Here is a 14,570-nt window from a genome sequence, read left to right as displayed (position 1 = left end):
CCACACGACCTTGACCTTCCCACCCCTTCATCTCCTGGCAACTGGCAGCACTGTCACTACTAGAAAGCTAATATTGTGTTTCTGCCACATCAGACAAGCAGCTTCTGTGCTCAGTTCAGACATCAGTTGGCTATAGTTAAGCTAACTCTGAAATGAAAAACCATGGCTTGTGATCAGTCAGCAAACAAGAATTGGAAACCATGGTTTGAAATTAATTTGCAAGCCATTTTTTGAGCTATAGTCAGAATGATATCAGAACTGACAAACCATGGTAATGGGCATCACTTCACCTCCAGAGGCTGCTGTTCTATGGAGAGAGAAATGAACTTAAGGAGCTAAGTGCTGAGCAGATGGGAAAACAAAAGCAGACAAAAACTGTCTGTAGACTAGGGTTGGGAATCTCTGGGCTGCGGGCCAAACTTGGCATGCCAGGCCTCCTCATTTGGCCCACAAAGCCACTTGGGGGAAGTCATGCCCTATACCTAATGTTAAGATGATGGGCAGTAGGAGCACACCTTGCTCAAGGAAACAGAAGTGGCTTCCATTCAATAGACAGCCCCACCCACCAAAGGCATCCTGATAAGGGTCTGGCCCATGCAGTCAAAAAGGTTCCCCACCCTGATGTATACCATGGTTTGACTGTTAAACTTTTGGAAACTGAATCCATTGGTTTAGTTCTAAACTATCATGAGCACAAAACTGACTTGGTCTGACATCTGAATTGTGACTTGGTGTGATACCTGAACTGAGTAGCTTCTTCTGACTTTTGTAAGCATCAACCAAGAACAAAGTTTCAAGTTTTGACATAAAAAGAGTCGTAACTCTCAAACCCTGGCTAAAAACAGGTAGATAATTAAAAGGAAATCTGATGATGGAACCTGAAACAACCTTTTATAACCAATGCATACTTCCATCAAGAAGTTGATCTTTATAGACATAACTGATCAAAGCTGAAAGGTGCCGTTAGAAAAAAATGGATGACTGAACATTTCCCCAGTGTTACAAAGTGCTATTTTTTCATTTCAATGGAAATTGAGGGAATTCAGTATCAGACAGGATGCGTGCTATATTCACATTCTATAGAGGTCGGCTTCTTGCATATTTTTAGACATGCCAATTGGTTGCTACTTGTACCCTCACTTGTAATGATTATTTTTTAATCAGATAATCTACAACATGCTAAAAGTCAAGGATCCAATTAGTATAAGCACTATGCTAATTAGCAACGCTAAAGCTAGCTTCACACAGTCACTGGCTAAGATATGATCCTAGCGCTGAGCAATTTCACATACTCAAGGCACAAATTAAAACAGGGGTTGGGTGCAAACTTAAAAAAAAAATACAACTATTAAACTTTCTCTAGTGAGTGATTGACATATTCCCATTTCAACAGGGGAACAAGTACAAATAAAACCCTCCTCTGTCCATATTGGTTCATTTCTCTGGCATCCAGTAAAGGCAATAATTGAAGATTTCTTAGACTCATAGAGTTGGAAGGACCTAAGGGTCATCTAGTCCAACCCCGAGCAATGCAGGAATCTCAGCTAGATCATACTTGGCAGTTGGCCTTTGTCTTGCAGCACTTGCTCTCCCCTTTTCTTGTCTACTACTCCCTCACAGTGAGAAAGCCCAGGGCCACCTATCTCCTCAGCAAGCTGTTTTGGGGAGCAGCACCTTGTTGCAACAGCTCTGGTCACTCTGTAGTGACAGCTCTTCCCTATCCAAATCGGCAAACTATTCCTGACTACACAGAGGAAACAATGAAAGGAGCAAGGGAGTTTGTCTGCATTCTTCCTAAGACCAAAACAGAAATGGGGCTTGATTACACATTTCCCCTTTTAACAAGCAAACTTGCATATTGACCCAAAAGGCAGCTTTGGGTGTACATTTTTGTGCAGACTGCTTCTCAGTGCTTTGTTAACTTTTAGGATATTATTGGAAAGGCATCAGGAAGCACCCTTCAGACAAGATGTAACTACCCAGCCAGCCAGCCAGCTAGCCAACACAACACCACCAGTAAATCTAGCTCTTTAGTCTGTGTTGCAGCAGCACAAAATAAAGGAAGTCAACCCTGTCTGGTTCATCTCTGTAGGAGAACTCTTTTGTGTGCAAGAACTCTAGGCTGGTTTGACAAGGTGAAAACTCTATTTCTTCTGTACGCACCACAGCACATGCCAAAACAACACCAGCCCCCCCCCCCCAATTCTGTTAACCAAATGCACAAAGTCATTAAATATTCACACGAACAAAATAAATAAATTATCCAAGAGCTGTCAACCTCTTTGAAGAGTTTCAGTGGAGCAGGTGCCATTTTTTCTTCTTCTAAGTATGACAGCCAGTTCCACACATGCTTCTTTCCAGGAGTAACTGAGCAAAGACAGAATGAGAGGGAAATTATTTCTGCAGGGCAAAGCATTGAAGCAGAGATACACATGCATGTGCTTCTATTTGCCACATTGGGTATCCAAAGGTAAGCCGTTTATTCTACAATAGATGGATAGCAGCTTTCAAGTACAGTCCAACAATTCTGCTATCAACTTCCCCTTACTAGAATATATATTAGGGAACTAAAACAAGCAAAACTATCCACTATTTAAGAAATGAATAAAACTAATTGCAGGAAGGATCTGGTTTCTGGTGTTGCTTTTTAAAAAATTACAAACATACCACATACAATTAATTATTTACGCATTTACAGTTATTTATACAAAAACACAGCAAGAGAAAAAAATAACCATATATAATAGTTCTAAATGAAACAGGGGGTGGGAATTGGTGTGTTTTTTGTAATGTCTGTTCATAAATTTCAAAATATTTTCTGTGTTGTAAATATCTGAGGCAGACTTTTAATGCTATTTAAATATGGTTTTCTTGTTTCTAGATAGCTGTAAATGGTGCACTCGTCAAACAGACCCTTACTGACCAGTACAAAACAACAAATTCCCATAGTCCTTCAAAATATATTGTGTACAGGAAAAGATGAGCAACCATTAGCAGCAATAAAGCAAATCTAAAAGAAATTAAATGGCCAGCCGACAGATCGTGAGGAATATGAACAGGCTGCAATCTTATACATATTTACCAAGTTCCACTTAATTAAGTGTGCTGTAAATGTCTCCAGCTCTGACTTTAGTAAAAGCGTTCAACAAATTAATTCAAAAGATGAACAATATTTGAGGATGTAATTTAATTTAAATGATCCTTAAGAGCCCATCAATCATTATCAGTTTCATTTCAATTTTATCTTCCAGTGTTTATTTTAACAGGATTTATCATATTCAGCTTGCTGTTCATAGGAGGGACTCTAGTTTGATGACGCCAGAATGAATGATCCAGATGCTTTGCGGCCACCTGAGCAAGTTGGTATACTGTTACTCGCAACCCTTAATTCTACTATTCTAGATATATTATGGGTTCTACAGCCCCAGCCTTCTGGGCTGCAAAATTATCCACTATACAGCAGCTTTTCAGCATTAAGCCTTCCGCTTACCTTGCTTTACTGGTTTAGCATTCTTGCGGTTTTTCAAATTCAATTTATTCTTTTCCTAGAAATAGACATATTTTTTAAATGATAAGAAAATACACCGATATTTTCATACATCTGATTGACATTTTCATTCTTTTATAAAAATAAAAAGGTTTAGTATTTTAAATTGTAACTCACCTTGGGTACCTTGGTAAAAAGGTAGAAATGCAAAAAAATAAACAAGAAAGCATAACCTGCCATATAGTGTATCCCCCCCCATGATACACACACACACACACACACACACACACAATAAAAATATATATTTATAAACTTTCCAGAGTGATATTTTCTGAATGTAAAATGTAAACATTAGCTTCTAATTCAAAAAAGTTTTTGAGATTTACATACATCACTGCCCAACTCAAGTGTAGTCACTTGGTTATGATTCCAACTAAACCTGTAATACCTCATCATCATCTGCATTTTCTTCTTCATCTTCAGAATCCAAAAGCAACTTCCTCTTTTTTCGTAGGCGCTTGGAAGGTCTGTCTGTTTCATACATCTGGCTGCTACTTGTCTGTTTCCCAAAGTCAGCTGGTGTGTCCTTAGAGACTCTACAAGAGACAAAACCTAACATAAGTGCAAGGTATCCATGTGAAGTTACAAAAAGTTACCCTTCCCGTTAACAGTGGTGAAGCATCTGGACTGGCAGATTTAAAAGGCAATATAGTATAAATGGTCTGGGGCAAGGATACTTCAAAGACCAGCTTCTTCAATGTAAACCGACCTGCTTGTATAGATAATCTTCTGAGGTCCTGGGTCTAGGTTCCCCGCTCCATCTGATGTTCAGTGGGTAGCTACGCAAGACATGGCTTTTTCAGCAGCAATGTCTATTTTGCGGAATTCTACATACTACATACTAGAGTCTACATACTAGATTAAAAGACTGTTGTTATAAAGGGCACTTGGGACAAGGGATAATGAATGGGCTCTGTTATATTCCTTTTACTGATGCTAATTCTGCAATATTGCTCTTTAACTATATTTTCATTATTTGCTTGTATATTATTATTAAGGTACCTTGTGGATCCAAACAAAAAGAAAGGCAAGATACAAATGTTTAAATGAATAAGTTAAAAAACAATAATGAAAAGAAATTAAATAGTTGAATAGCATGAGGCAAATATTTATTTAACTTCCTGAGCTGGTTCTGCACAGATAGATTACAAGTGCCCCTGCAGCAGTATGTCTTACAGCACAATCGTGTGCATGTTTACTCAGACATGTCTCACTATGACCAATGAGGCTTACTCCCTAGGAAGTATGTTCAGGACTTAAGCTTTAATAGCTAGTACTAACTGGCATTTAATTAGCAATTAATCAAATTTCAGGAAACCAAAATCATGTACAATAGTGACCTCTCTTGAAGCACAGGTCAACTGCACAACCATGCAGGTTTTCTTGATGTTGAACTTCATTCATATTAGCACTGAATATTTCACATCAAGGAAAACAAGCACTGCAAATTTGAAATAATGCTTACATTTTCATTCAATATGATCCAATGAAAGCATCAGAGCTAATTTCCTTTAAGAAAGACTCTTGTACACTTTTATACTGCAATGAGGCCTTCTTATGCTTCAAACATACCACCAACTGTTTTCCTATCACAGCTTGCTTGATAAGTTTTCATTTCATTTTGTATTTTATAAGGAAACTGGATATGTATTCATTTTTCTGCTGTGGCAGTCTTGTGAGGTAAACAGGAATATAACTTCCCCATCTGAATGACAGGTTTGCTACCATCCTAACAATTTTTATGGGCTACTTCAATGTTTAGCATTACGAAAAACGCAAAACTGGTGTATGAAAGTTATGGTGGGAAACAACTGAGGTGGCAAAACATAATTTATCTAAAGTTAGAAGTTACTCAAATTAATGAAACTTTTGAGTATTATAACTCATCTATTTAAAGCAATCACAACATAAAATGAATTTCAGACAAACTGGAGTATTCTTTATATATAGTTACAGTGTTTTGAAATTAGATGGGGATGCAGAGGGCAGTTAAATGAATCAGAGGTTGAATACGTTTTTTCCACCTTTCTGAATAAAGTATTGAGAATTAACTTTCAGTCATGGTGAAATAAATGTTTTGAAAGATAATTAGACATTTTAAATTTAATCAAAGAATACTGTTTAGAGAAAACAACAACTGCATTTCTCTCTCTTTTGAATAATGTTAGCTGATAAAGAGAAAACCACTACCTCCCTTAATCTGTCTTGGTCAGTGCCTCATCAATACATGGGGCCAGTCTCCACATTGAATGCTATCATTCTTTCATAAGGTGATTTACCCTGCAATCCTACACTCAGAAGTAAACCTCATTCAGTTCAATGGTATTGACTCCCAGCTCAGTGTGTAGGATTGCAGCCTTACTATTTAGTTACTGCATCAGCAGCCAGCCATCCTGTTTTCCAACATCTTTTTAAAAAACCCTGAAATTGATACTTGCTCTTTTAATACAGAGATAAATATAGATTAATCCAGATTCCACTTGTGTTTCATGAAACAAAAGAGGAGACCAAAGACATTACCTTTCTCTAGGTTCCTGACGGGAATTCTCAAAGCAGTCCATTTTCCCAGGGTGTCTGTTATTTTCACAGGTTTGGAGTTCAGATCTGGGGATATTGTCCTTGGGCACTGCAAAAAAAAAAAAAAAAAAAAAGGATGATAGGCACTGATTAATTCAAAATAAAAATATTTGGGACTTCTAACAACTTTCATGGAGCTCTTTCAATGCTTTTTACATTCCTGAACACCATGGACCAGGTATTTAAAGAGTCTGTGAAGTCATTTAAGCCAAAGCAACAAACAAATGAAGACTCTGTGGGTATTTTAACTGTGGGTGAACTTTAGAGATGAGAAGAATAGTGTTTTGAATTTTGTCAAATTTATAAAGCCTCTAGGCACCTACCCCATGAAATGACAAATTCAAAACTTCATCTATATTGACAAATTCCAGAGGGGGAAGCTGTGTTAGCTGCAGCAAAAACAGCAAGAAGAGTCTTAACACCATAGGCTAATAAAATGTATTGTGGCAAAAAAGTATGAGTTATAGGCACCTCATTAAACATATACCTTAAGGCCACATTCAATAAAAGAAAGTGATTTAAAGATATGGTGATGTAATTAAAATAATGTATTTTCTGTCTGAAAGAAATAGGTTACATTTAAGCCAGATTTGCTGTAACTAAACAGAAACAAAAATTAACAGCTAAAAATGTCATTAACTATGCGTATTGAAATGACATTTTAATATATAGATTGTTTATATGCACCCTGTTGTTACTGGTTTTGGCTTTGGGGACAATTTTATATTTTTTATTTTATCAATTGATAATGATGTTGGTCTTATAATAATCTACTTACTTATAGTTAGATTGGTCTAACTATATGATGAATACAATATAAATTACCGTATTTTTCCATGTATAAGACTAGGTTATTTTCCTGAAAAATTAAGCTTAATAATTGGGTTGTCCTATACATGGGGGCAATTCCCCCCATTTCCTCAATTTGGAGTCCCAAAAAAGAGTCTTATACATGGGCGGGTCTTATAGATGGGAAAATACGGTAACTCTCTACATGGATGTCAGATAAAGGTGTATCTGTTTTGAAATTTTAATAAACTTGTGTAGACTTAGTAAATATATGCAAGCAACTATGACTTTATAACAAAATTATGTGTATGTTTAAAGAAAATAACAAAAATTTATTGATAAAAATAAATAAATAAATAATGCCTATATCTAAGCATATTTTCATGTGTACTTTAGTTGGATTCATTCTTCTGTTCTGGATCAAAACTCTTCAGCAATAGCATGTGGACAAAACAGAAAATTGTACCCAACTGTACAAAGTTTGCTTAGGAGGAAATGTGTAGCATTACACAGTTAGTAATCATACAGCATGAGTTCATTTTTGTTCATAAATCCTTGTTTAAAATCACAAAACTTGGCAGTATATTCAATAATCTCCATAGAGACAATACAACCAGGTTAACTTAGATGGTGCCAATCTAAGTATCAGGAATGGCCAGAGAAGTCCAGCAATGTCACCTTCCTGACATCAGTGTCACGTAGCAGCAATATCAGTGTCAGGAAGGTGAATCTGCCCCACTGCAGAAATTTAGATAAGCTTAAATGGTTTTCAAACAGTGCACTTATTCCTCTTGTGTGAATTTAATAGCAGTAAGTAGTCCTAGCAATGTCTTACAAATGTAAAAGTAACAAGAATTAGTAATAAGAAATTGCCTCTGACCACCAGAAACAACAGAAAGTTGCTAGCCAATGTTCTCCCCTTTTCCAGTGAAAATTCAAGATTGCTAACATGAATCGTTAATGCATTCCATAATTACCGGTACATTACCAGCAAACCTGTTCCAGAAACAATGTCTTGCCCACAAGATTGCTCTTGGACAATAGACATAGTTTGGAAAATTGTGCACTCCAGTTCCCACCCCCCTGTGTGGTAGAACAGGAGTCCTGATGGTTGAAACCACAATGTTTCAAAGTTCAAAGTGGCACCCTTTTTTTACTGTTTCTATTCCTAAGGACAAATATAAACTGTGACTGTAAATAATGCTAAATGAATAAAAATTACAAGCAGTTCAAATGTTTCGCCAGATTGCAAGCTACTACAAAGACCCATTCTTGCTACACGTAACTGAAGCATTTTAATTTTTTTATGTCGGCTTCATGCTCTTGTTCCATTATATAGTCTACTAATCTAAGGCTCACCTTCAGTACCACAAGCAGTTATGGTGTTGGGCACAGAAGAGGTAGACAAGTTAAGGGCTGAACTGGTATTGATTGATGATGCAGAGAGAGCTTTTGTAGCCTTTGCTTCAACTTCTGTAATTATTTCCAGTGTCCCAAACTCAGTTAAACGAAACTGCAGGGAAGAAAAAGTGAATGGAGTAAACATGTAACAAAAGAGACTTTTGAAGGAAAGGAAACAGTATATGAGAGTCAACAAGGAAACAAGGTAGATAGGAGTAAAAAGGAACTAATAGCAAAGAAAATGCATTAAATACTGCATTGACAATAATCTCTAGGACATCATTAGTATAGCACAGACACAGATTAAATGAGTACTCATTTCTTTCAATGTACATACAGAAAGACATCATCGGTAAACATGATTCAGACCTATGAAACATATAAAAATATAATGAGGAATGATTACATACACAGTCGAAGATCTTCAAAACTATAGTGCTGTTTGAGGGAGAGTAAGCACTCCTTCATAAGGTTATCTGCTTAGAATCAAAATCTAAAAAGTGAAAACCATGGTTGCCAGTATCTGCTGCTTTAGAGGGGTGTCTCAGCACATCAAGCTGGTACTGGTATACACCTACTTTCCTATAGTGCTAGAGCACCAACCCCCTAAATGGTTCATGCAGTTATAACCTAGAAGGAGAATGTCTCTAAACAGTTTGGGAAGTGATGTGTACATTATTTGAATTTCAAAATGAGGAAGGTACATGGGTACTAGTAAACATTTCTGCTGTATCATCCAGTTTATGTTTATTCGTTCCCCGTAAGCACTTAACCAATATCTGCCACAATTCACCAAAATACTCAACAGACAGGGTACATCCAGTTAGTGGTAAACACCAAGATTGATATCCGCTAGTAGAGTAGACCCAATAAAATCAATGGACTTAAGCAATTTCAATGGGTCTACTCAAAGTATGACTTCGCTGGTAAAGGTAAAGGGACCCCTGAACATTAGGTCCAGTCGTGGACGACTCTGGGGTTGTGGCACTCATCTCCCTTTACTGGCCGAGGGAGCCGGCGTACAGCTTCCGGGTCATGTGGCCAGCATGACTAAGCCACTTCTGGTGAACCAGAGCGGTACCTATTTGTCTACTTGCACTCTGATGTGCTTTCGAATTGCTAGGTTGGCAGGAACAGGGACCAAGCAACAGGAGCTCACCCCATCGAACTGCCGACCTTCAGATCAGCAAGCCCTGGGCTCTGTGGTTTAACCCACAGCACCACCCGCACCCTTATGACTTATCTGGATATCACCCTAAATCCCAATGAATTCAGTGTGAAATATTTAAGCATGTACCTAACTATCCAACTGAAATCACTGATGTCAGAAGGGCTTCTTTTTGACTGGATGTTGCTCACAGTACACTTCCATCTCCATGTATTTAGAGATTCGCCCATTACAGAGGGCAGAACAATATTTTAAAACACATAAACAGGACTATAATGCAAGACCCTTGAAAAACAAGTGAAGATTTGTTAAGCATTCTTAAGCATTTTATAAATAAAATATTTTATCACTTGTTTTGTAATCAAATTGAGCCATTCTTGCAAATCCGAGGATAATACAGCATTGTTTTTACTTGACTGAGAGAAAATGCAAACCAGCCAACATGCTGATCAATAATTATAGATTGTCACAACTATGTTGTTGCTTTTTAAATGGAAGAGCAACAAAAGAATGATCCAAGTGTTTTTAGACACAATGTAGCTGGTTACAATGGGAAGTTCACTACAGTTATTATGTGTCATTAAAGGCTTTTTTACATTGTGGTGTATCGCCAGCCAAACATCATGGTTTGGTGATATACCACAATGTTGGAAAAACAAGCTGCATTGGCCTCTGCCAGCGAGGCACCTGGTGAAACTGCCCCAGCTATTACCTCAGGAACTGAGGCAGTTTCACCCAGGCGCTCATGGGCTGGGACAATGCAGTTTTCTTGCGCAGCTCAGCCGGGGAAGGGAAAGGTTCCCTCTCCCCAGCTGAAACAGCCCGGTGCACACTCCTCAGTCGAGAGGGAAGGAAAGTTTCTCCCTCTGCATTGTATGAGGGCAGAGTGTGATGGCGGTCTCACTCAGCGATATATCGCTGGTGAAACTGCCACCACTCCTGAGTCCCTCTGCTAGCAGTGCCATTGGAGGCAGGAACTCTAGTGGACACTGGTAGCAGAGAGACTCAGGAGCAGTGGCAGTGCCACCAGTGATATACCACTGACTGAAGCTCCTCATACCAGTCCTGGGAGATATATTGATATATCACCCAGGCCTAGATTTGACATACTGGGCAGACTTTCATATTGATGCTGAAGTAGTGGTTATTTTATTAGAACATTACTCTTGGGGGGCATGTAATTTGTATCTTTAAAAATCATACCAACAATGAATGACAAATTTTCTGATTGCAATGTTGCCCATTCTCAATTTCTGAAAAGAGAGAATTCAAACCATCTTTAAAATCACACCCCATGGACTATGTGCCCACACTAGAACCCAAGAGAGGAAAAGAGAATAAAAGATCAGGGGTAAGGAAAATGCCCTCTGCGCATGATGCAACACAGTTATTACTTCACAGGGTCTTCATCCTTAAAGCTATTTATGATATTAAATCCTTCAATAGTTTATAGCACTTTGAGATTTTTTAAAAGACAGCTAACACATTTAATTAAAAAATAAATAAATAACATTATGGAGATCAGTTAGCAGGTGGGATGGGGATAAATCTGTAATGAAAAAGTCTATATATAAGAGGTATTCCAGTAAACCATATTTGTCTAAAACTCTCAAATTAGATGCAGATTAACTGCAAAGTTGAGCTATTCTCTCCTCCCAAAAGCTGGAGCTAAGGCCCTGTTCCTCAACAGGTGGCCCACAAGCCAAACCAGTCTTCAGACCAGCCTCTCTGATCAGCACAACCAGCCACAGTTTCTTCTGCTCTCCTTTCTATTGTCACCATGCAATTCTCTGTTGTTCTTGTTGGCTGCCAGCAACCAGCTTTGGGTTCCAAGTTTTCTTATAACGCACAGGTGTGTAAGGAAACATCTTGGTAGAGGCTTAGGTGTCACCAGGTCCAGACAAGGTAGCACAATTCTTTTTTCCCCTGCTGCAGTTTTGTTCTACTACAGTTATTATTCTGCAGTCTAATACTGGTACCCAAGGAGTCCCAGCTAAGAAGAGAGCTTTCCTCTGTCTCACAAATTAGTTAAAACAGGGTATTATCTTTAGTAAGTGTACTAATGTGGCTGAAAATATATTAAATTAGTTCTCTGTTTTGGTGCATAAACCGTGAGTTATACTTCTTCACTGACATTTTGCTTCCAGAAACTCCAGATTCACTGCATAGCAGGAAAAACAAATAGCTAAATCAGCAGGCAAGCAGAAATCTCAGCAAAATTTAACTCAGTTTGGTGATGGCATCTCAAGTTTGCTTTTGCCACCAGAGCTCCAATTAATGCCAGAGGGCAATACATTTCACAGCACATCTTTTCTCTACCCTGACAAAAGAACATTTGGTAACTCTTACTAAGTTAGGGCCTTTGCTTACCCTATCCCTTATTTTTTTTCCTTACTTGTATGTTGCTACCCGGCAAGGTGGCAATGCCGTCTTTCCAGTCTAAGGCACCCATTACATCGAAGTCTGCAGTCTGGGCGATGGCTGGTTTTTTCTCCGATATATTCTGTTCCATCTTTCAGCTTAGTCTTTGGTTTTTTTTAAAAAATTAAGAAACAAAACTAGGCTTGAAAACAAAACAAAAAGGCACAGAATCAACAGGCCAGTTGTGTACATTTTATGAACAATTTTAGGGAGGGGGGGAGGCTTTGAAACATGAAAAAATGTCATCCTTCAATAAGGTGAATCTTCACACTGAAGCAATTGGTGTAAAAGAAACAGAGTGTTTTGTGACTTAACTGTGTGCTGCCTACCTGCGTATTTGTACAGTTCTTACCTTATTGTGAGAGAAGAGGTCTCTATACTTAATTTTTTTAGGAAATAGCCATGACTTAAAGAAAAATCATAGGCTTTGCCGAGAGAAGGCCTGTGACATCTCAGAGGAAGTATCAGAACCCAGGAAGCTGCCTTATACTAGTCAGACTATTTGTTCATTGAGCCTAGCACTGTCTGCTCTGACTAGCTGCAGAGTTCTAGGCAGACGACTATCACATCACCTGCTATTTCATCTTTCTAAATGGAGACTTGTGGATTGTACCAGGGACCTTGTGCTCTGCCACTGTACTACGGTCCCTCCCAAATCTCTAGTTAAAAGGCTCTCAAGCAGAAGGCCTGAAAAAATCACTGCCTGTTATCTAGATAAGGAATTGTTGTCAGGGTGACAGTGCTGGGATAGTTGAACAGTTGGTCTGACTTAGTATAAGCAGATCCTTATACCTGTACTACTATTACTGTTGTTGTTGTTAAGTCATTTCTATACCACAAACACATATAAAAACATATGCATGTGGTGTAGAGAATATCAATTAAAACCAAAACAAAATAACAAAATCAAGCAGAATGCATTAGGGAAATGGGTTTACAAAAATGGTTCATCTGACTATAAATCATGACATGAAAACTATATATCTTTTTCATAAGAAGGCTTGCTGAAATAACCAAGACTTAAGCTGACACTCAAAGTTCATTACTGACTATGCTGACTTCATTATGTTAGGTAGAGTGTTCTATAATGCTGGTGCTCCCATGCTAAATGCATAATTTGTTGAGGACAGCTAGGCACCACCAAATGATTGTAGATTGGGCAGAAGTATAAGGAAATATTTTAAGTACACTAGCCCCCAGTGTACTTAAGGAGGCAGTGGAAGACAGGAGTGCCTGGCGTGCTCTGGTCCATGGGGGTCACGAAGAGTCGGACACGACTAAACAACAACAGCCCCAAGTTACTTAGGGCTTTATATACTATTAGTAAGATTTGAATATAGTTGGTAGCAAATGCCTTGAAACAGCTGGGCCTCAGAATTCTGTATCATCTGCAGCTTCTAAACTAATCTCATGGGTAGCCCCTTACACCAAGTGGATTATAATAGTCTAGGTTATCAGTGCTTGAATTCCAATAGTCAAACTACCCTGTAATTGGAAAGTAAAATAATAAAATACATTTTTTTCTTGCTGATTCAGAAAGGTCATATTGCTCACAGTGGCCAAAACAGCATCACTGACCATATTATATGTGTGGGAAACAAAATAGCTTTGACCATATTATTGCAGAAGTGTTTTTCACACAATAAAATGAACAAGGGTTCCGAGATGTATTTTGTTTTTATTAAATAATTAATAAAACTTATTTTTTTAGTATTTTATAACCACAGATAAACACCCTTCTTGTTTTTAAAACATAACAAGTTCATGATTAGCCCATTCTACAAAAAAAAGTATGATACATGTGTTAGTTGTGGTTTGCGTGCTATGGCTTATCAAACCTACCAAGGTACGAAATGACTAAAGTTCACTTTGAATGGTCGGTGACCCTTTTCTGTGGCACTTAATACCATTTTATATCTTAGTTTGAAAGAGACAAAAATTAGCTTTACTTTGATACCAAAATAAGCCCAATTGGTTTAAAAATAAGCGAAATGGGAGGTTTTTTTCCTAAACTGACACAGAAATTGCATTAGCCTAAATCACATGGGAATTTTTTTTTAAAAAAATTATCCAATTTTGGACCAAAAAATCTTTTAAAAATAAAAAAGGTTATCTCATAGGTATCTCTACACATTAAATTTTTTTGAAGAAAATCTGAGTCGTCAGAGCACATGGCACCAGGTGATTTGGCATGGAATGACCCCCTACTGAACATCTTCCAATATCACAGTGAACACTCACATTATAGAGAACTTATAACCCAGCTACGCTCAGTAGCCAGAAGCCTCACAGTCAGACACTGGAGAGACCTGTCAGGGGTGAACAAGGACCAGTGGGAAACAGCCTTACTAGAAAAGCTAACCAATAATCTGAAACTGACACAGGGACAAATAGAAGAGGATGTCTTCACCCCGGTATGGCTCCCCTGTTTCATGTACAAAACCAAACAAGAACCCACCAACAGCATGCGAATCAATTTGGCTTACTTGACCCAACAAGCCCATCCCGCCTCACAAAGGCTAACAAACCCCATTGCAGCCAACTAACCATACCCTGGGCCCCCAACCTCTCTCACTACCAAGGAAACGTAACAAGCGAACAGAAAGAGAAGCTATCTAGAAAACACTAATATCCCATAACAAATGTAACTGATCTGTAGAAAAGACT

The 14,570-nt window shown here is 38.1% G+C and overlaps 1 protein-coding gene across 13 annotated transcripts in view; it reads right to left on the bottom strand.

Moving 5' to 3' along the window:
* The window catches only part of LOC308591272 (lethal(3)malignant brain tumor-like protein 4), a 54,674-nt gene that overhangs the window by 28,369 nt on the left and 11,735 nt on the right, over positions 1–14,570 (bottom strand). For 3 of the 13 annotated variants that reach the window (XM_081201928.1, XM_081201933.1, XM_081201934.1), the window contains exons 2-7: positions 11,878–12,045; positions 8,273–8,426; positions 6,068–6,173; positions 3,936–4,083; positions 3,491–3,545; positions 2,279–2,367 (exon numbers count right to left, since the gene is read on the bottom strand). In XM_081201928.1, coding sequence (XP_081058054.1) covers positions 2,279–2,367; positions 3,491–3,545; positions 3,936–4,083; positions 6,068–6,173; positions 8,273–8,426; positions 11,878–11,994 — 669 coding nt within the window. In that variant the 5' untranslated portion in view covers positions 11,995–12,045. Of the gene's footprint in view, positions 1–2,278; positions 2,368–3,490; positions 3,546–3,935; positions 4,084–6,062; positions 6,174–8,272; positions 8,427–9,611; positions 9,738–11,877; positions 13,555–14,570 lie in introns of those variants that run through there. The other 10 variants (XM_081201929.1, XM_081201940.1, XM_081201932.1 and 7 more) reach the window with 7 other exon arrangements.

The sequence above is a fragment of the Podarcis bocagei genome (assembly GCF_964188305.1).
Source record: "Podarcis bocagei genome assembly, chromosome: 7".
NCBI lineage: Eukaryota > Metazoa > Chordata > Lepidosauria > Squamata > Lacertidae > Podarcis > Podarcis bocagei.
The sequence above is the reverse complement of the archived record's forward strand: the minus strand, read 5'-3'. Positions and strand labels throughout refer to the sequence as shown.